This window comes from Agelaius phoeniceus, chromosome 9, assembly GCF_051311805.1.
Source record: "Agelaius phoeniceus isolate bAgePho1 chromosome 9, bAgePho1.hap1, whole genome shotgun sequence".
NCBI lineage: Eukaryota > Metazoa > Chordata > Aves > Passeriformes > Icteridae > Agelaius > Agelaius phoeniceus.
In genome coordinates, this window is record NC_135273.1 from 14965614 (window position 1) to 14988126 (window position 22513).

Here is a 22513-nt window from a genome sequence, read left to right on the forward strand (position 1 = left end):
AAATGGAATTTTGCTAGTCTGCACACTTTAAGAGTTAATATTGGAAATATGGTGATCTCTTTTTCTTCTTAAATTAAAAAGTAAAGTGCTACAGTGAAATTTATGCTGTTGCAGAATCAACTTCCATTTTAATTTTTTTTTAACAAACGAAGTCTACTCGCTCATGTGTTAGAGCAGCATTCCTTAATAGCTGATTGTATTTGTAAGAGAACAACCAAAGCATACACATATTTTTGACTTTTTATGTTACTGTCAATGCATAAATTTCACTACCTTGCAGTGAGCCTCCCAGGTGCTTAAGAAAATTGCAGAATTCCTGACTGTAAACCTGACCTCACTGAAATCAATGGCAATATCCCATCAGCTCCAGGAGGATAGTCTGCATTTTTTTTAATCTTCCATGTACATTTAAGTTTTTGAAAATTGTACATATGCTATATTCGTTCTGTGTTCTTAAATTGCTGTCTCTGTTTGTTATGTATGTTTCACTATAGAAGTTAAATATGTGCACAATATGATGGGTATGTTGTCTCATGCATTAAGTCTTTATAAATAGCCAAATAACAGAGGGAGAATCTACCAGAGTTTATTGATAGATGATTGTAATATGGTCTCTTCTCTGCTCAAATAACATATCTCAGGGTGGACAAGTTTGGTCTCTGACTAGATGGCTTTCTTTTGTGCCACACTCAGAGTTGTGAACAATCCATGTGGTAGGAGAGCTGTTGGCTAAAACTGCAGGGTTGTTTATCCTTCTCCAGCTTTGTTACAGCAGGATAAAAATGAGCAGCACAAAGTTCACACATTTTGTTTCCAGAAATTATTCTTAGGTGAAGATGTTGGGTTTTTTCTTTGCTTGTCTAGTGGCAAGTCAGCCTTGTTCTCCTTGCCTACCAGCCCATCTTCCAGCCATCCCATACAGTGGCACTTAGGGTTATATTCAGTCTCTGTCCCTCCCTCTCTTCACCTTGCCTGAACGCCTCCTTTGGAGCACTAACCTAGAATTGCCAGGTTTTGTAATGAGCCTTTGGTTCATCATAGCTCAAAAACTAGAGCAAATTGAAGAATCTGGCCCTTTTGCCCTTTCCTGTCTCTTCTCCCTCAACAGGTGTGCTTATTGAATTCATAGTTCAGGAGGATGGTAAATGTGGATAAGTACCACATAGCATGGTTTTGCCTTCTGAGGGGGTTATTCACTCTATGCATATTGAATCCTTTATTTAGGTTTTAAACCCTGCAAGTGCATTCTTCAGACTGAGAAATAATCCATTTATTGTACATGCATCCTTTTATTTTCTATTTCTGCCATCAGTTATGAATATAAGCTGAGTGTAGTGATTGGGGTTCATTTTTAAGGAGGAAAAAATGTTGAAATAAGACACATGTTCTGTCCTTACCAGATTACCAGGGCAAAAGTTGAAGTCTGTATGCATAACGGTAGTTTTAAGAAAATAATCTTCCCCAGAATTACAGTTTTCCAAAATTCTTCAATGAAATTAAAAGTTGTAACAAATCTTATTTGCTTTTTTGCAGCAGCACTTGAGACTGACACACAGAAAAGTAAACCAAAACACATTTTCATCTTATTCTGCCATTCTTCTAAAGTCTTCTTTTTCTTCAAATATTTCATCATCAATTTAAATAAAGTGTCCTTTGAGCCTAAACAGAATTTCATTCTTGCAAACAAGTAGGCTCTTATTAACAGTGGCATTATCCTGCTCCCACTGAACTTGCAGGACAGTCACTGTGAATTAGAAAAGGTAACTCTTATTCCAGGTACCCTAATAAGCAGTGTTGTAATACATAGCATCTGAAATGAAAACAGCAGGGTAGTGGTTCTTTGTTATATCAGAGGTTTATAGCTGTCTTTTCAATAGAAGAAATGCTTGATAGATTCATGCTCTACATTATCTTTTTTAGTAAATGATTCCAGCAAAAGTTCAGGTCCTGCCACAGAAAAATGGGCTATTTAGAAAAATCTTTTTGGTCTTAAACAAAAAAGCAAATATAATAAAATGTTCTTTGATTATTTAACTGCTCTAGGGAGAAAAAACCCCCTTTAAGCACCTAGGCTTCTGAAATGACTTCCTGAAATGCTGAATTTCTAGCCTCGTAGTCCTTTGTTTTCTGAAGGAGGGTCATTCATAGTTAGTAGTTGTTGAACTGTATAGCAGACTTTATTGTGAGTCTTCCTAGAGAAATGCAGTGGTTAATGTTTTCAGCTTGTTTTTTTTCTTTTGAAAAAGAGATTTTATTCCTCAGGCTTCCAAAATATAGCAGTTTTTGCCTCTGTGTTACCTCCTGACAACTGAAAAAAAGTCACACTGTGCTATACCTTACATGACAGAAGTGCAATTCCTGTCTCTCTCTAAAGTTCCCATTAGCCAGAATTTTACCAAATACCTTTTTTTAAAGAAAGCCTGAGTCTGAGTTTGTTCACTTACTGTAAAAGCACAAGTGTGAGGACCCAACTAATGTGATTTCTGCCTTGTGGGGTAAATAGAAAACACCTCAGAGGATTTGCAGTGCTGCTCTTTCCTCAATTCTCTATTACAGATTGGCATGATTGCAGCAAGTAGAGCTTTTAGAATGGTATCTCCAGCATTCCTTTCAATATTTCATGTTGCTTAGAGAAGGTGCAATACCAGCCCCATCCGGTTGAAGATCAACCTTGTCTACTCTGGAGAACAGACAGTTTTTCTTGCCTGTCAGTACTTCTCCAGTGGACAATATTTTTCTAATACTCAAACACTGCTTCTTATTGTTGTGTGCTTTACTGCTAGTAAGCATTACTAAAAATACTTGCTTGCTTTTGTCTGGCTACTGCAATGTATCTTGTGAGGGTTTTCCTAGTAATTTTTATAGTTTTGCATGCCATAAATAAATATTTTTCACTTCAAGTTTGAGTGGGGATCTTTTATTTCTCTAACCAGTTTCATTCCAATCAGGTGTGTCTCATCTCTAATCCTTTTAAATGTTTCTCTGTGATTTAAATGCTATGGCCTTTACTTGGGAAGGGTTAATGGAAACCTGGCAAATGCAAGTTTGTTTTCTGCTGGTCATTCATACCCTGTCAAGCATGAGAGAAGTGAAAAGCCATGTAGCTAGAGGCTGACATTTTAACACTGGGGAAATAACATGAAGGAAACAAAAGTTGTCAGTTCCTAGAATAATACTTGCTAAGAAAAGAATGATGAAAATCTTGCTTCGGCTATTTAAAACATGCCACCATTATGTTCATAAAATAGATTATGTTTGCATAGTTGGAATGCTTCACTAAATTTGGGGGTTACAATTCTGGTACCAACAATTAAGTAGAAGATCTGTTAAATAGTCTTTGCAGTACTGAAAAAAACTGATTGATTTTCCAACAAGTAAGGTGTAAAATACAATCTTTGGGCATAAACCAAAATGGCACCAGGATGTAGATATAGACAATAATGGCTTATCTAGCTTTTTTATATTTTCTGACAAAATTTCAATGCTGTGAAAACATTTTCTTACTTTAAAAAATGGGTAATATAATTTCTGTTACAAAAAGGTCTGGTTTAGAACATAAAAAAAATTTGGAAAGAGACATTAGATTATAATTTTGTTTCCTCTTTGGTGCACTAATGATAATATATTCATGAATGTTTAATAGCATTATTAAAATAATGGTTTAAATGAAGTGGACTTATAAATGCTGAAGAATTGTCTTGAGCTTGCTTTGCTAAAATTTGTTAGTAGATAAGTAACAATGCATGCTACAGATGGTTTGACTAAAAGCATTTAATCACACATTTTCCAGTACTTCAGATTTTTTTTTCTTGGTGTTTGTGTGGGGATTTTATTTTTAAGTTTTAGGAAATAGTAATAGCCATGAATCAGAGACTTGCATGTTAAAAACCAATACAGCCAAACCTGGGACATGCCTAATTAAGGAGCTGTACACTTACATGTTTACTAAAACAAGGTTCAGAGGAGTTAGAACGTGCATCGTGTTAAAATACCTCAGAGGTGAGGTACCAGGAGCATTGCATTAAATACCTTTGTTTTACCTTTGTTTAAGGATTGAGGCTTAAATAAAAGTTGCCTCATAACCATAGGTTGAGAAGTGCATTCTTTTTCCTTTGAAAACTGTTTGAACCAGACTGCATGCATTTTTCACCACAAATGCAAATATGTGATGAAACATGTCTTGTCATGTACCTTCATTACATGGGGTAACTTCTGCAAGGTGTTAGAAGTTCCCAGCAGGTCTGAACCCTCAGTTTTCATCTGAAGTCTTCCATATTTCTCTTTCTGTTGGAGGAAGGTGGGAATTTGGAATAATTCTAGGACACTAGAAGAATGACCTTCTCAGGTGTTTCTTTCAGGAATAAAATTGATATGGTCAAGGTGAGGAGAGACATGAATTACAGTAAGAGACAATAGCAGTGCAGGTATTTATTAGCATGACAGAAAACCAACTAGCACACAAATACCAGCTAACAATATTATATTTGAGGTTTCTTATTTCTTTAGAACGATTGCCAGAGAAACAATGAGTATATACATTTGAATAAAGTTCACCAAACTGTAACCAGACTGCATCCTTCTTTTTCCTGACTCTGTTTTGGCTATCCCACATATGGTAGTAATTCCCATTTATGCTAAGATTTGCTTTCCCTACGTACCTTTTTCTTCCAAAATAGAGTTTTTCCGGTGCCTCTTCATCCTCTGTTTTCTAATCTATCATTGACACTTCTGTCTTATCATAAACTTTTGCTGCTGCTCTTAGGATTTATTCCTACTCTCCTGCCACGCCTGAATTTCTTTCTGTCATTTCTTTCTTACTCTAAAGAGCTTGGATATCCCAGAGGTGATGAGAAATACTTTGCAGCTTTCTGCAGTACAACAAACTTCAGTCTCCAGTTCACTGAGAGATTCTTCTTTCCCTGGCTAGCCATTCATCACCTTCTCCTGAAGTGAAAGGTGATTTGTATATGCAGTAAAGGAAGTCCATCTTTCTTTGCTGCAGCTTTTAGCGCCTCTAAAGACATAAACTTCAAGAGGAGGGATTCTCTTACAGAGAAACATGTGGCACTAATGTGTACTTACTAGAAGAAAATTCCTAAATCCCAAAGCTTTCTTAATGTTTTAGTCAGTCTGAAATTTCTCTTATGGTTTCTCTTCACTCATGTCAGCTGTGCAGGGTTAATTTGAAGATTTGAGTGCTCCTTTCTTTGTCAAGTGTCTGTGAGCAAAGACACTTGAGGAACGTGAGAACCACAGTGCTCTGGAGGGAAAACTGCTGCTCAGGGATAGGAATCTATCAACAGTATGAAGCTCTCTCCTGTATGCTTTCTAGACTAATTCATTCTTTTGACTATCTGTCCTTTTCCTTCCTGCTGTGTGATTGATGGCTTTTTATCGGACTGTTCAAGAGCTTACTTTTCTAGATACAGGAAAGGAACACATGGATGAAAGCATTTTGCACTCCAGGGTGCTGGTGATAGCAAAATTGGAGAATGAAACTGAATCTTATCACCTAGCTTCAAATCTGTCTATGCCGAAGTTACTAATTTTTGCCAATATAGGATAGAAGAAGAATAGCACCAAGTTCATTTTTATCTCTTGGAGGTAGGCAGAATATGAAACATTTTCACTAAATCAAAAGGTGTGTTTTCTGACATATTTTGTTAAAAAAAATGTAGTTTATCTGGTTCACCTTCAAAGAATATTTAAACAATATGAGCCTAAAGTATTGTGTTCTTTGAGAAGGTCTTCTGGTTCAAATTATTAGCAAAGTTTCAGCTACAGAAATTAATGTCCTTATTTTCTCCATAGATTGCCCTGAAGCTATTTCTGTTGGTTGAGCTTTATGAAATTCAATGCAGTAGTCAGCTCATTACATACCTCATGATAAAATCCAAAGAGCATCTCAGTAAAAGGATGAAAAATTTACTTTAGTAAATGACAGTGCAGAGGCTGATTTGTCAAAGTTAATGATGTAGTGCCATTGTGTGTGGGTGAGACCCTTAGTCTATGCAGATTTCACAAATACTGATTGGGATATAAGGTGTCAGTAAAAGCAACAAAACAATTCAGAGAGTTTTTTGTTTGTCTCCTGTGCTTCAATTTTTTGTTCAGGTTCTTTTCGGTTAGTTTGTTTATTTTTTATTTGACTGATTTTTGTTTCTTTGGGGGTTTTTTTTGAGGGTGAAATGGGTTTTTTTCCAGAGTTAATCCTGAATTACTTCTGGTAATTCTTTTCCCTAAAATGGCCTGAAATTGGCTCATTCAGGACTGCATATGTAAGAGAAAATGTGCTGTGCTGTTTTTTAAAAAGAGTTCTTTGGGTCTGCTCTCACTCAGAGGTTTCTGCCTACAATGAACTTTTTAGTGTTCCTTTGGTAGATGAACAGAGATCATGAAGTGCAGCTGATGTCAAGAGCTGCTACTAGAGATGAGCTTTTCCATTAGCACAATTTGATCAGGAAGGTGTGTGTGCCCTACTATAAATCTCCAATTCTTAGATTCACACAAACACACACCACCCCCAAAAAGAAAAATCACAAAATGTAAAGCATGTGTCTGAAGAACAGTAACTTTCCATGGAGCAGTATCTTTGTCACATCAAGGTATTATGCCAGATGTCAAAAGCTAAATTGGTAGTCAGAAAAACAAATGCTGTTACTACAAATTGAGCAGCCAGTGATTAAAAGCAAAACAACGTGCTGGGATTTCAAATAAATCTGTCATTAATTCTGTCAATATTGTTAACATCTTTCACAGAAGAACAAGAGATGTTGATGAAATCTTTAAGGTAAGACATGTAATGCAACTGTCAGGGTAAATCAGGTTTGGAATGTGGGACTGTTTTGTTGATGGCAATCATTTGAGTTTTTTATGTTTTTCAGTCTAGGCATTGTCCCTATAATTATGTAATTATATTTCATCATAAAATATCTCTATTATACAATGGACATTTTAAGAGTCTTTTCTTAGTATGATAAGAAAGACCTTCCAGACAGCTCACTTTTCCTGAAGGAATTAAGAAACAATTCATTTATACAGTTAGCTGACTGTGCCATGCTTTTTTAATAAATAGTATTAATTCATTACTGGTAAGTGCAATAAATATATTTTCTTGTTACTTTTTAAGTTGAGTTTTTTATATTAGGATTTACTTTTCTATTGCATTAGTAAATATTTTTAATTTGTGATAATTTTTATAACTTTCTGCATCCTCACTGTTTTTTTCAGTGGATCTCTCTAAAACTCCTGTTGTCCTGGTATGGTAGGCCTCTGAAAGACTATGAACTCTGGGCATTATGTCATGAGTGTTTATGTACTCTGCAGACTTGCATAGATTATCCAGGTATAGTCTTAATTATCATTAAGTATTTTGCCCAATTGTTTATGTTCGCTGCGTTAATGTTTCCTTTATTCTGTTGATTGAAAGGATCTTGACTTTCATTTTGTGCGCAGATATTTCTATTTTGATTCCTTTAAATTGTGACAAAACTCAATTTGGAGTTTTCTTCCATATATAGGTGAATGTCTCATATATAGGTGGGTTTTTTAAATTCTGAATCTTGATGGCTTTTGCAGCAGAAATTAATCTTTGGCTTCAAGCAATGAAACAAATTTTAGACTTCTTGGGAATGGAGAATCTGTACTTCAACTTTTAAGAAAAACACTTGTGACTTGTATCAAGCAGGAGGAAATAAGTTTTACACACACACACACACACACACATATATATATATATATATGTAAACAAAAAACTTCCTCTTTTGCATGGATTTCTTTGTGACAAATGATTCCTGACCTATTTTCTACAGTACAGGCCTTTGTCATTTTAAAGTACCCAGGATCTTGTCATGGAATTAGTCCTTCCACATCCCCTATGCTTCAATTTATGGACAAATTATCAGAAATAAACTTCTGAGAGAGGAAGAGGGAACTGTCCTTTGACAAAATTAGAATATATTGTGTGCAGCTCAGAAGACCATCTTAGATTTCCATGGACATTTTGAATGATGGTTTAGCTTATACTAATGATAAACCTTTAGCAGTTCTGATAAACAGAGCAGAGGTTTTCACCACCACCACCCTTTCTTTTCCTTAATTTAAAAAAACTTGCTTTTGAGAGTATGGGCAGGGATGAGTTTGAAGCCTTTAAGTGAATATGAACAACTGGATAGTAATGTACAGAAAACTTATTGCATCTCTTTGGATTTCAGCTTCAGTTATTTTATTTCTATTATGTAAAACTGCTTAAAAGGAAATAAGCCATAAATGAAGATTCTGAACACTTTAAGAATTGTAACCCATAAAACTAAGTATTTAATATACCTTGTAAGAGAAGGATTATTTCAGCCTTATAGCATGTTCCTTATGTTTCTGAAGGTTTCAGATAACTGCACATAATGGCTCAGATTCTAATGTAATATGCTTAGCCAGCCTCTGTTACTGCTCTCTTAAAAATGCATGTCTTAAAAATATTAAAAGTTGTCATCTGAACGTTATATAGCCTGTAGAAGGGAACATAATGATACAAACCACCAAATGGAAGGCACTTAACTTAAAAATTCTGTATTTGACAAATAAAGCTACCTTGAAGTTGAATATTGGTTTCAGATTTAGAATGTTTTTGCAAGAGGATTCTCTGCCTGTTCTGAGGAGAGTGGTGCATTATGGAAAGGTTTATAGTGGTGTTACTGCTTCATTGCCACACACACATTTAAAGTTCTCTCGGCTTTTGAATAATACTAAAGGTGAAGCTGAAACATATTCTGAATACATCTTGTAAAAAAATCCTTTGTCTTGACAATAGTAGAGTGAGACTGGTAACTGATGAGCCATGGTTAAATATATGAAGCTGGATTATTTTTTATTTATTCACATAGCCTTTTTCTCCAAATCCTTCCTTGATTACACTTTTTTCATTATCCTAAGCAGGAATTACCTGGCTAAGAAAACATATCCCAAAGCTAGCCTCTTCTTCACGTATTTGTTAATTCAACTCTGCTACAGAAGTTGTTTGTAACCTCCATTGGGACTTTACTTAATTCCTCTCCTCTTATCAGAGGATGTTGCTTACATGTTGCTCGTGGGTGATTCAGGGAGCCCAGGTGAGGATTCTTATGTTGTACTGAACAAGCTGAGATCAGGTTTGTGTGAGCAGGGCCAGGGGCATTTACTGCTGACAAACAAAGACAAATGAGCATGAAGCTGCCTCTGCAGAAAGAACCAGCAAAGGTTCTCATTTGGGAAAGCTTTGCTTTTCAAGACATATACTTCAGGTCCAACTTAAATATTACTGAAGGTAGTAGACAAGCCTTTATGTTAAGCATAGTGAGTAATTTAATTTTATATGTGGTTTGTAGAGACAACTAAAAAAAGGAAGAATGTTACTGCTTTTTTTTCTTTCTTTTTTTCGTCTTAGATCACTTAAATTAATTATTTATTGATAAATTACTATTTGTGTGTCTCTTAGACATGTTTAATATCTTATTTCATAATTAATACCTTTAATGTTTTAATCTCTTATTCAATTTAAGAATCTATTCTTCCATTACTAATTTTTTAATAAGAGAATGGTGCATTTGATGATAGTCTAGAAAATAGAGGGCTACAGTTGGACTGCAAGAGAACTACTTACTGGCCAGTTGGCTTAATATATTAAAACATGTTAAATTGAAATGTCCTTTGAAGTTAGCAAACAGATAGACACAGATTTTCAATCTTTGCCTGAAGATTTTCAACACCAAATTTATAGGACATGATCTCCTTATCTTAATGTTAAGTTCCTGAAGACTTCAGATCATTTAAAATAGTTTTAGTAACCCATTATTTTTTTTTAACAATGGAAAATTTCATGGCCCTGCAAATACTGACCTATGTAACATTTATTCACTGAGAAAGTGTGATTATAACTATTTGTGAAAAACTGGACTTCATATCCTGTTGCACCCAGAGGAGTTTTGGATCTAGCCACTTGTGTGTCAGCTTTCTCCAGATGATGACCCTCTATTTTTGTGGAGTTGAAGGAGGAGGAGACTTAAATTCTTAGATAAATTGACTATCTTTTATTGGTACCTTGGGAGAAGACTGGAGTATATCTACCTATTGTATTTATATTTTTGTTTTGTTTTGTTTCTTGACCTTCCTTTTCAATGCTGGGTATAAAGAGAGTAAACTTCCAGGGTTTTTTCCACTTGTCTTTGTTCTGCAGAAATTGCCTTGGGTAATTACACAGCTACTGTCTCTTTATTGCCTTGTGTCTGTTCTAGCATAAATGTTATTTAAAGCATCGTTTATTTTAGGGTAATTTCTGACACTGTAAATTCTTCGATAAAATTATTTACTTTTATTAGTGCTAAATAGCTACAAGACAGATACTTATGCCTTGCCCTTTTGTGGTTTTTTGGGTTTTTTTCCCGCAGTGGTCTTATGTTTGGACTCTGTGCTGATTGACTGCCATGGAAGCATCCTCTTTGCTGCTCCAAAAGCTGAAGGTAAAATAAGAGATTGCATGTTCAGCTTTTATTTCTTTTCAGGGGAAGTGGAGAAGAAAGCAAACATCTTACCTTTTGTTTCTGATTTCTCTTCTCATTTAGAATCTTGTGATGTATTTTATTTAGCTCCTGAAATGGAAGAAGAGGATGTGGATACTGAGAAGGTAATGTGGTAGGTTATGTAGATTGCTTTGTATTTTATCAAAGGACAGTTTTATCCCTCTGCTAGTTGGAGAAGAAAGCTAAACTCTTCTAAGATTGTGTTAATATTTCTCCCAATGTTTTCTGTGAGGCTTTTTTCATATATTGATCTCTCGTTAAATCAGTTGCTTCTATAATTTTTCCTTCCAGGATTCTTGGTGTAACTGCCAAAAATCTGCTATTTGATGGTTTTCCATAAGACTTAATTATTTTCAGTTTTTTAGCAGTAAGACAGGCTGCTAAAGTCTTTTAAGTAATTTTTTCACATTCTGAAGGTCACAGTAAGATCATTAACTTAGACTATCTGGGCAAAAGCCCAAGCATTATTCACACTTAGAAGACTGGATAAAAATATCATTATCAGTATGTTTTTACTTTGGAAACATTATGAATGATGTCTTTTTCCAATATAGTTTTCTTAGAGCTTTTTCCTATAGATAAAAACCATAAGGAGCTTTTAGAACAAAGATAATAAAAATGTCAAATAGCAGGTGAATGTGTCTCCACTGCAACTACTTTTGAATTGCAAACTGTACCACAGTGATCTTAAAAGTCAGGGAAACAGAATTTACAGTACCTTTCTGTTATGTAACAAGAAAAGAGATTAATTAATATGTGCCTTGTATCACATGAGTTCTTTGGAATTAGGCATAATAATCATGAATCAGAAAATAAAAGCTCATAAAAATCTACTAAAAACATTCAATTTTCTGTAAAGCTATCTGTAACTAGAAAATATTTTTATAACTTTCCTAAATTTCTTAAACTGCTTTGATCCAATGTGCAGGTTTTTCAAAGGCTTCAGAAGCTTAAACTAACCCTGAAATATAATACAGCAGTTTCACCAGACAGTAGAAATTAATAATCCTAAAGTCTTTGTGCCTTATTTTCTTTAGAATATCAGAAGTAATCTGTTTCCTTGTTTTTCTACAACAATTATTCTATTATATATAGAATAAGCTGATGGGATTTTTTGCCTTTTTCCTGATGGCTGTATAACTTTCTAGTTATAAGCATTCAGTTCAATTTATGGTATGGAAATGAATCTGTGTAGTGTAAGTCACAATAACAGTAAAAAGAACTTTCCTTGAAGGTTCTAATGGCTTGGATGGCAAGTTTTTCCTAAATAAATTTAGGGTAATCTTGGAGTTCTAAACCTAAGGGGAAGAAAATTATTTTTATTTTGATTGAGCTGCTTTTTCCATTCCAGGTGTTTTTGTACCAATTAGTAGCTTTTTTTCAATGGTTCAAATGGAACTATTCAAAAGATTATTTTATTTGTAGTGAACTTACTTGTTATGTTTTGTTCATTGCTGTTCACTTTGCTCACAAGAGTGCCAGAAAACATTGTTTAATGTGAACACATTGTTTTCTGTGCTTATGGTTCTGTCCATCGAGTTTTTGTAAGATCTTTCAGAGGCAACGTAAAGTGTGGTGCTTTAAATTTCTTAAAATTGCATTTGTAGTACATGCTAACATATGAAAACTAAGCCTTAAGTGGACTAAATCTGACTCTGAAAATAGTAATTCTTCAAACAAAACAAGAAAGCTGGTAAAGACCAAGTCCTTTTCAAGGTCCCTCATTGGAGAGACTTCGATTGGTCTAGCTGCAGGTAGCACAATAATTGCTAAAATAAATATGCAGTGCCTCATTCTTCTGACAGGTGTAATCTTCTCTATAAAATATGACTTGTGCTGGCTAGTGCATAATTACTGTGTGCCACTTACTTGCTGAATTATCCTGACCTTTTTTAAGTAAATTGCAGCTGGCCACATGGTAGAATGCTGAAGCTTACAGCAATCTTTTTACATGAGAAAGGAATTCTTCAAAATGGTTCTAAAATACATTTTTCTTAGGTAAAGAATAAGACAATTAATGTCTGTTACTCCAACAGTAGAAAAATAGCTGCTGGTTTGGGCCCTGCATGCATAACAACTAGATTTTGAAGTGGGCTGGGATTTTCACCCTCAAAAGCCAAATGTAATCTGTACTTTAAAAACTCTAGTAAGATTTTTTCTTTTTGGCAGGAAATAGGGGGAATGTTTGGGTAATTTGCTGGAATTGTTTTTGAAGTGGAGGCTTTTTTTAGTCTGTTCAAATCTTTCTTGTCTCTTACGTTATACCAATAGGTCTGCATTTATGGTGTTGCTGCAGTTCTGTGGATGGCAGCAAAATACAGTGTTCCACTGAGTCACAAAGTAGTATTGCCAAGAAAATTTAAAAAACTACTTCTGGATATGGCAAGAAAAAACCCTGAAGAAAGACCTTCTCTAACTGCTGCAATTAAGGTTACTAGATTTAGTTGTGTCTAAAGTCTCATTTTGGTATTTTTAAAAGCAAAATAATAGCTTAATACTTATAATACACTGATATCTAATTAAATCATAACCAGTCACTTTGGGTTTTGTTTTTAAAGTTACCTCCTTAGGGACACAGAGGGGCGTGTTTTTAATTTATATTGAAATTATCAAGGTACTTGGACTTGCAGAAGCTTCATAAGACTTCCTAAACTTAGATTACTTCTAATTGACTATTTATCTTGACTTTGTCCTTGTCCAAGAATACCTCACTTGATTGAAAACTTATTTACTGACTGAAAATTACAATTTTTTTTTTAGACATGCAATCATTATTTACTTGAACAAGGTGTAAACAGCAAAAGTATTTTGACATTATTGGGTAAACCCATCTTTAAGGTAAGAGTGCCACCTTTCCTTAATTTTGTATGTATTTTCAATTAATTCTATAAATGTATTCCAGTAAGATTTTGTTGCCTGCAAGTGTAGCTAGATTTTGGGTTTGGTTTTGTTGGTGTGATTTTTTTGGTTGTTTTGGTTTGGTTTTTTTTTTTAATGTATTTTCAAGTAGTCTGTAAGTATTGCCTTTTCCTAGTTCTTGCTGTTAGAGTGATTCCTCTGCAGATTGTGACGCTCTGACTCCAGAGTCTATACAGGTGAAGAACAAGTAACTAATTTCATAATCTCTCTTTTTATTTACCACCCCACAGAATAAATTAATATCTAATTTTTGGGTTCTATTTGTGATTCAAATGTGTTTCTATAAGGCACACAAGATTCAGTCAATTAATGGAACTGAGTTTATTCAAAACTTTGAGTACCAAGTTCTCAAGATTTCCAAACAGTTCTAGTAGTCCTTAGACTTCTGTATGTAATTTTTTTAATTCCTCACCTTGGCATGACCAGGTTGTTGCAATATTCAAGGTGTATGTGAGGATTGGGTTTTTTTTAAATAATGTGCTGAGCAGAATTTGAAAAAAGAAAATGCTAATAACATCAATTTGGGCTTCAATGTTTATTGTTAGGCTGTTGAGGAAGAAGTCATGTCTCAAAATCACGTCACTTTTGAATTTAAAAACGAGAAACATGAAATGGACCCTTCAGAGTCATGTCCAGGTAAGCAGTCAGGCTCTGACATGTTTACTCTGGTTTAATACTCTCTAGTTCAGTTCTTCATGGAAGATTTTCTCAGTCCAATATGCAATTGTTTTTCTATGTAAATTAATTGTTACTTACTTTACATTGACTTTACACTTATATTTTACATATTGATCATCTTTCTGTGTTTTTGCTTTTAGGATTTGTGCCTTTTACCAGTGAAAGTAAACTTGTAGCAGTTAAAGGACCAGTACCATGCCAGATTTCACTAAATTGTGAGAAAGCAACATTACCTGTTGCATTCACCTCTCCTGCAACTCACTTTAAGCCTATTATTTTGCAACAAGATGCAAATATAACAAAGTTAGTATATCCTAAAGCAGAATAAGTTAAAGATTAAATGTCATTGTTAAATCTATTTGAATTTTCCTTTAAAAATTCTTTGGTTTTTTTTTTTTTTTTCAGAGAGGTTCAAAGACCAGTTCCTGACCAATTCAAGAAAGAGATGAGGGAAGAAAAACATATGAACAACAACAAATCAGGGTATATAGAAGACTCCAAAAGCTGTGATATTGAGGATACAGGTGTAGTTGAAACTGTTCCTGAAACACCTGACTGCGACTTACAAGTTCCAAGCCACTCATTCCAGATGTCTTCAGAAGAGCAAAACTCAGGCAATATGTTTGCTTCTACAGTTACATTACCATCACCATCTGATTCCTCACATGCTCTACAAGAGAAGAGCTTTTTATCTGAAGATCCCTCCAGCTCTTTAGCTAGTCCTACATCTCCTAATTTTCTTCACATAAATAACATCATTCTCAAACAGGACTCAGAGAAAAGAGTTCTGACATTTGTACCAGTACATTTGGCTGTATCAGAGCAAATACCAAATAAGCCTCTTCGCTCAAGAATTGCTTATGATTGCTATCACAGTTTGCCAGTGCTAATTTCAAGTACTATTGCAAGTTATAAAATGAGCATGCAAGCAGAAAATGATGCCTCCCTTTGCAATGTGCAAAGTCATGAGACTGCTAATACAGAGAACCACTTTGATAAAAGTAGCCCAGTTATTCAAACCAACTGCCAAGAAACTGAGTGTGCTACCAGCATAGACAGTTTTTTCACTGAACAAGAAGACACATCATGTACTTCAGTGAGTAAAGACAGCTGTAATTTCTTCAGTGATGAAGTCCTGCCCCATCAGAACACAACAAATGACACTTTACTCCAGGAAGTGATTCATCTTATACAAGAGGAGTTTGCATTTGATGGTTATTTAGAGAATGGAGCTGAAGTTTTTGATATGGGTATGTGCATTTTCTTCTGTATGTTATTATCATTGATTTGTAAGAATATTGCTATTAATTTTTTTTCTCCCTCTTTTATTTGTTTCTGTTCTTTTTATTTTAAACAAGGTAACTTCATTTTAAACTTAAAGGGAATTAAGTTTGGTATGTTCTCTGATAGAATTTGTGAGAAGTTTTGTGACCTCTACTGGGATGAAAAGTTACTGGAGAATCTCTATCAGGTAGTAAATGGAAGAAGATCTTCACATTTATGGTAGGTGTTTTTCAACTTTGACCTTCTTACATTTGAATTTAATGCTTTTATCCCTACTTCATAGAAGCAGGAAAGAATGTATGTTTTTTCTTCAGGTATGTGTGCTTGTTTCCTGTAAACTGTTCATTTCACAGTTTGAGGGTTTTCAAAGCTTTCTCCATGGCAAATAATGCTTAATGGTTCAGTCAAAAATACTTTCTACCACCCTTTTCTGCAACTCCATCTTAGGATATCTGAGTCATGGAACCCAATTCTGATCAAGTATAACCATTGATGGAGAGCTTCATAGTCCTCTTAGAAAGAGACTGTTTAATCAGAAGTATATTGTTCTTACTGTTCAGTTTGTTTATTCTGTTTGGTATTAGTTCTTTATACATCATGTGTTCTAATCTCACCCAAGAAAGAGGAAATTAATTTAGCTTTGCTAGAAATATTTTGTTTAACTGGTTTAATTTGACTCAGTGTTTTATAAGTAGCCTGTTAAGTGACAAAAACCAGCTAAATTTATTTCTCATTTATCTTATTTAATTTTCAATGACATTATGTATCTACCTGAAAAAGAATTTTAAATTCTTGTTTTACTGCAGCCTCCAAATGTAGCACACTTTTGTAAAAGTGTCTTGCTGAAGACTGTTGAAAAATGTAACCAATTTATGTCAAAGTTAATTTCGGGGTTTTTGGAACTAGAAATTTCAAGTTTTGACAAAGAAGCTTAGAAGATAGTTTGGAAAAACTTCATTGTTGAAAGATATGTAATCCTTACAGCAAATTTCAAGGATAATAGATTATGACCTCAAATACACAACCTTGGTATGCTGGCCTATTTCCCATTTGAGCTGGGATTTTTAAGGAGATACTGAAAATTGGTTGGAAGTTAGGCCCTGAGTTCCCCAAAGTTCAATGATATGGTAGGAGACATTGAGCTGTTGCAGCTGAATTACTGAGATGTATGAAGGGTTATCCTGAGCTTTTGTTTGTATATGAGCTTTTGTTACAAAGTAGCTTTTGACAGTGAGAGATCATAATTTATTATCCAGAGAAAAATGCAGGTCTAGCTTTCACATCACATGCAGGGCCTGTCTTAAAATATCTCTCAGACACTGCTTACTGAACATTAGTTTGACAAAGACTTTAGCAGTTTTTCAGTGTTAGCTTCTTTGATTTAAGATTATGATTCTAACTAGGGATGACTTAGAGTCACTTTTATCCAGAGGTTGAACCCTGAGTGAAAAACCCACTACTTGCAGCCTGTAGTTATGCCTTCTGTCTGTGTGTGCTCTGATTCTTCTGTTGAAGTTTTGCCAAATGCTGTACAGGAAAATCTCTATCTTCCTGTGCTTGAGTAGCCATTTGAACATTTTTTTCTCATAACAACTGCAGCTGAACATGAAAACTTTAGGAATTAGATAAATGCTATGAAATTTTTTATGTGCATGATAGAGTCACTTGTAAGATCTCAATTTACTGATGTAAATATAAAAGTATAGGAAATATTAATTTTGCCTAGTCTCCTTGTATTTTCAGCATAACTGAGGCAGATGAAGCAAAATGCAACAATATATTCCAAGATGTGAAGAAATCTGAAAGCTGTTTGGCAAGCAGTGATCAGACAGAGGGTGAGAAGGGACTTCATGTTTCTAGATCTTTGTGAGTGCTGGGAATCTATCAGTGTCAGAAGCTTTGAGACACTTTGCTTCTATCTTCAGGAAAGCACTCTGCTTTAACAGTTACAGACATTTTCACTGAATCTGAACATTATCAGTGCCTTAAGGACATAAATATCTTTTATATAAAGCTTACATATGACCCAATGTTATTTTGTGGGATGTCATTAACTTACTTTTATTTAAACAGATGTCTCTGGTGAAAACCCTAAGGATGGTAACTGCTGTGTGTGGTTTTCTTGTGTTTGAGTAGATATTCTAGTGTCTACTATATAAGTGGATTGTTTATTTATACTTTTTCAGTTTGGGTTTTACATTTCTCCTAACACACTTTGTGATTGAAAGTTTACAAAATATCTATCTTTCAGTAACTGAACTCAAACTGAGCTGGGACTGGTGAATCCTAATATTATAACAAAACTATTACCCTTTCTAGGCATAGTGCATTGATGGACAGCTTCTATTTGGTTGCTGTTTTACCAGTGTGAGGTTTTTTTCAAGATAGTTCATCCAAATTTCAGCATTTAAACTTGGTTACTTCTCTGTTTTGAGCAAAGTGAAAATGGGTGTACTTTACAGAAGGGCTTATACACTTGTATTGTTAATTTTTATAGCAAAACATAAATTTGTAATTTTTTACTTGGCTGCTATTGCTCAATATTACAGTTTTGCATTTTGGCTCAGAATGATTACAAACGTAGAGCCAGACTTTACCATGGAGTGTGTGATTTCTTTGCACCAGGAAATAAGCTTTGTTTGACTTCAAGGTGGCATATCTAAGCCCTGGAGGGTAACTCAAGTGAAAAGGGAGACTTCTGGCAGGTATAAATGCTCCTGTCAACATTATACCGACCTTTGACTGTCACCTCAGCCCCTGAAGGCTGGTAGTAGATGCTACAACTGAAAAAAAGTCCCATCATAACTCAATTGATTGAGTCCTGTAGTAGTAGAAAGTTTAACATCTATTGGCTATATCAAGTATTCTTGCCCTCTCTGTATGGAATAAAAGCTTCAAGACTTACAGATGGAAAAAACCTCAAAAGCTAAACATTTTACTAATGTGTGCTTAGGTCTGACATATTTAACTTCAATTTTAAAGTTTCTCAGTGTTGTTTAAATGCTTGTTGCATATGCATGGAAAATATTTTGTGCTTTAAAGAAATTTATTGTTAAACTATTGCTTGATAACTATGGAATTTTTTTAACCTTTATTATTTTACAATGTATAGTTGAGAAAAAAAAATGTAAAGTCACAATAAGCATCTAAACCCACTGTTAGAGCACATAAGTAGTCTCATAATAGTGTTTTGTATGTGTCATGTTTAAGCTCAATAAAGCATGCATTACAGCACATGACAATTATTTATTTTCCCCTACATACCTTCTTTAGGAAAAGGGGAAGCAGACTTCGATGTGAAGGCTGAGCCTGTGATAAAAACATCATTAGTTGAAATGGATTTTGATGAGTCACCTTTGGATAATATCAAAAAAGAATTGACACTGCAGAGTAGAATCCCCGTAGCAAAAGAACAGCAATATTTGCAAAGCAACGACTGTGGTCCAGGCTTTGCAGAAGAAAATACAAGTTCAGAGGAACAGGCCATGATAAAGACAGCTGGAAACACCTATCTGGCTTCTCCCAATCTATCTGACTTTTGTGGCTGTAGTCCTGGTTGGAGCAGTGCATTTTATGGAGCTGAATGTTTTGATTCAGAAGTTCATAGTTACTTGAAAAACCTTGGAAAGCAGAAATCAAGTGAGTCACAAAATATAGATGCTAAAAAAGTGGTGAGTATATTGATTTTAAATCCTTAAGATACATCTTGCTGGTTAAAATTGTGATAAAATTTGTTTTGTTATAGTGAATCAAAACACCATTTCATTTTTAAATATTGACTCTTAAGCAGTTTAAAATCCTCAGGATTTGTCGTGTCTTGGCAATAAACCACAGGAGAGGTGTAGTATTCCAAAATAATGCACACTGACACGAATGTGCAATCAGCAATCTACAATCCATTTGCTGCTCTTAAAGTTGACTGGAAAAGCACTGTCTGCCATTTGCATCAACCCCATGGTGGTGATAGTGTAGGAAAGAGCTAAGAATGACTGTGACTGCAGCACATCACAGGCATAGAGCTTTATCAAAAGTTTTTATACTCTAGACCTACCTGAATTAGAAAATGTTGTGAAGTAGACAAGGAATTTGCCTCTGATTTCATTGCTACTCTTGCAAATTCCCAGAATTTTTAGGGGACAAACTACTTTGTCCACCGGATTCCAAATGATCACTCCTTCTAATTCCCTTTCTGTTTACATAGTCTCTTAACACCTTGATTTTGTTTTAATTGATGAAGCAAAAGCAGACCTTGAAGTAAAATCTAGCAGCTTCCAATTAGAATCTGGGTAATAGGTTTCCTGTGCTTTCCCTGTTCTCTAAGCAGTGCCTCTGTAGGAGTACCTCTTTTAAAAATCCAGGGGGCTTTTATGACTCCATGCTAATGAACTGTGTTGTTAAACCTTTTGAGCTCTTCTGAAAAACAGCTACAGGTTTTTCTTAAGCTCAAATTAATTTCTAGCAAGTCCATCCCATTAAAGCTAACCTATTTACCAATCTGTTGTTTGATATGTTAGCTCTGAGCTGTGTGTTTTCTGATCACTCTGCTTGTGGGAGTTGTCTGCTGCATTCCGTGAACTTAGTGCATTTAAAATGCTATTTCATGTAACTGGGTCACTGGTAGTTAACTTAGAACCCAAGTGCAAAAGTCACCTCTTTTATAAAGCACAAGATACATCATGTTTATTTTTTCATAATAAATCAGAAGCTGAACCCAAAGTGGATGGCCCATTTTTACTGACTGGTAATATAATGAAACCTTTGATATGCAAACAATTATAAATATAAATGTTTACTTTTAAATTTATATATTTTGAAGGGCCTACATACTTTCATTTATACTCATTGCTTAAGTTACATAATTCTATAGAAATTTAGTTTCATTTTTTCAATTTTGTGAAATACATAAATAGAAAATATGAAAGTTGAACTTTGAAATTTATATGTCCTTTATTTCTAGAGCAGCTCTCTTGTCTGCCTTCTGACCTGGTTGTATAATATAATGTAATTATACTTGTTTGGAAGCCATTGATTTCAGTCAGACTTTCAGTTCTTGCTGCAAATATAGGTCAGCTGTTTAAAGTGTTTCTAGGGCCTGCACTAAATTCAGAACATAGAAATTTTAATTCTGGATTACTTCTGATTTTAAGTTTTAAAAATTCTCTTGAAAACAACCAAATAAATGCAATTATAACTAAAGACATATTTATGTGAACAAATTCAGACAAACTTCCACACAATCTGATCATACACAAACTTGCTCCAGTTCTTAACTTGTAGAACTGTGACGTCACTAATGCTTTTCTGGGAACTGGTAATTCCTGCTGTATCTTGCCTGTAAACACAGATGTGAAAGGTATTTTTTCATTGTTAATAACATATTCTTGTCTGTTTGGATGTTCTTTTTTCTTCATACAAAATAATTCTCTTCTAAAACTTCAATTTCTTACTAGAACTGCCTTGTGCTTACAATTCTGAACAGAATCCTATTTCTTTTTAAATAGGAACTAGAACAATTACTAATGATGGAGACAAAAAATTACAGAAAGACCATAAAGTTTTACCAGAAACTATTGCAGAAAGAAAGAAGAAGCAAAGGTAAGATTACAGCAACTTGCCAGTAATAAAATGGCTGCATTGTACTTTTAAGGACCTGCTCTGTAAATCTGAATCATTGATGTTCTTATGCCATGTATTTTAAATCTAAAGGTCCTGAAACTAAATCTATGTTGCCCAAACTGAGAGGACAGCTACAGGAGATGAAATCAAAAGTGCAGTTTCTTGAACTGGTAAAGAAATATGTGCAGGCAAGTAAAACTTTATTTCACTTGTGCTTCATTTGTCATTTCATTACTGCATCAGTGTAACTGGCTGTTCAGATCACTATATGAAATTTGAAATGGGTTGTGTCAAACTGCCGAATTAAGATCCAAAAGAATTATTAAAGGTAATTGCTACTAGTATTGCTTAAAAAGAAAAAAAAATCAATTGTATGAAATGCAATTTGTCTTTAAATTGATTGCATTTTGTGTGACTTTACCTCTCTAACTTCTTGTTTTATCATGGCCTTGCTTCTTTGAGCAGATGATGTATGCAGAGCAGTGGGGTGTGGAATCCTACGTGCTGCCTACAGTCATTCACAATGGGAAAGCTGACACCATGGACATGGCACCTATGGATGAATCATCATTGCTGCTCTACTATAACACAGAGAAACACCAGTGTAACAATCAAAATGGAGTGAGAGTTCTGCAGGCCGGTACACCACTTGGTTTAATGGCTTATTTATATTCTAGGTATAATATATTTTACACATAAATTGGGAGTGGGTAGAAGCATAGTTGCTAAATCATGAAAAACTTGTTTCTGTGATGAATCCTAGTTACTCAACATTTAATAAGTTCTCCTCTCTTCTATCAAGTTTGTGTTGTTTCTGTGAACACTCATTTATAGAAATGGAGATGAAAATGTCAAAAGATCAGCTGGCTTTCATTGAAAGTATTTGATAATAAATAAAAAACTAGCAATTTTAAACTTTTTAATCTTTGACTTACTTGAGGCTTGCTCTGATAGTTGCCATGGAATCAAGACTTTAAGTTACTGTCAGCAGTACAGCAATTCTTCAAATAATCATATAATCATATAACTTGGTAATTCTTATTAATAAGAGCTGGATATGAAAATGTTTAGGGATGTTTCTACAGATTATTGCCCCAGTAATCAGTCCTTGGCACTGATCAAAATGCAGGCTTTTCTCTGGGTTTAAATGGGGACAGAGGTGTCCTTCAACTCTGGTGAGGGCAGTGTTGTTTTAAGGTACCTAAGCTGTAATAGTGTGAAGGATGGAAATTGCCAGAGGCTCCATCAGATTTGTGCCACTCTAGAAGGAGCAACTTCCTCTCAGCTACTTCTCCCAGTTCATCCTGACTCTTGAGACCCAGTTACACTGAATGCTGCTTTTCCTGGTAGCGAGTATTTTGCACAAAGTGAAGGAAATGTTTTAGAATTGGACTTTCCACATTCATCAAACCCAAATTTCCATGGTCAGCTGTGAGCCAATAGGGAGAAAAGACAATTAACCTGTG

The 22513-nt window shown here is 34.7% G+C and overlaps 1 protein-coding gene across 8 annotated transcripts in view; it reads left to right on the forward strand.

The window, feature by feature from the left end:
• KNDC1 (kinase non-catalytic C-lobe domain containing 1) overlaps positions 1-22513 on the forward strand; it is a 57428-nt gene that overhangs the window by 26316 nt on the left and 8599 nt on the right. For 6 of the 8 annotated variants that reach the window (XM_077183022.1, XM_077183023.1, XM_054637739.2 and 3 more), the window contains 14 exons: positions 7231-7345; positions 10419-10490; positions 10593-10654; positions 12822-12980; positions 13311-13388; positions 14015-14105; positions 14288-14450; positions 14553-15397; positions 15506-15650; positions 17175-17266; positions 18705-19102; positions 20933-21026; positions 21138-21235; positions 21513-21724. In XM_077183022.1, coding sequence (XP_077039137.1) covers positions 7231-7345; positions 10419-10490; positions 10593-10654; positions 12822-12980; positions 13311-13388; positions 14015-14105; positions 14288-14450; positions 14553-15397; positions 15506-15650; positions 17175-17266; positions 18705-19102; positions 20933-21026; positions 21138-21235; positions 21513-21724 — 2624 coding nt within the window. Of the gene's footprint in view, positions 1-7230; positions 7346-10418; positions 10491-10592; positions 10663-12821; positions 12981-13310; positions 13389-14014; positions 14106-14287; positions 14451-14552; positions 15398-15505; positions 15651-17174; positions 17298-18704; positions 19103-20932; positions 21027-21137; positions 21236-21512; positions 21725-22513 lie in introns of those variants that run through there. The other 2 variants (XM_077183027.1, XR_013183453.1) reach the window with 2 other exon arrangements.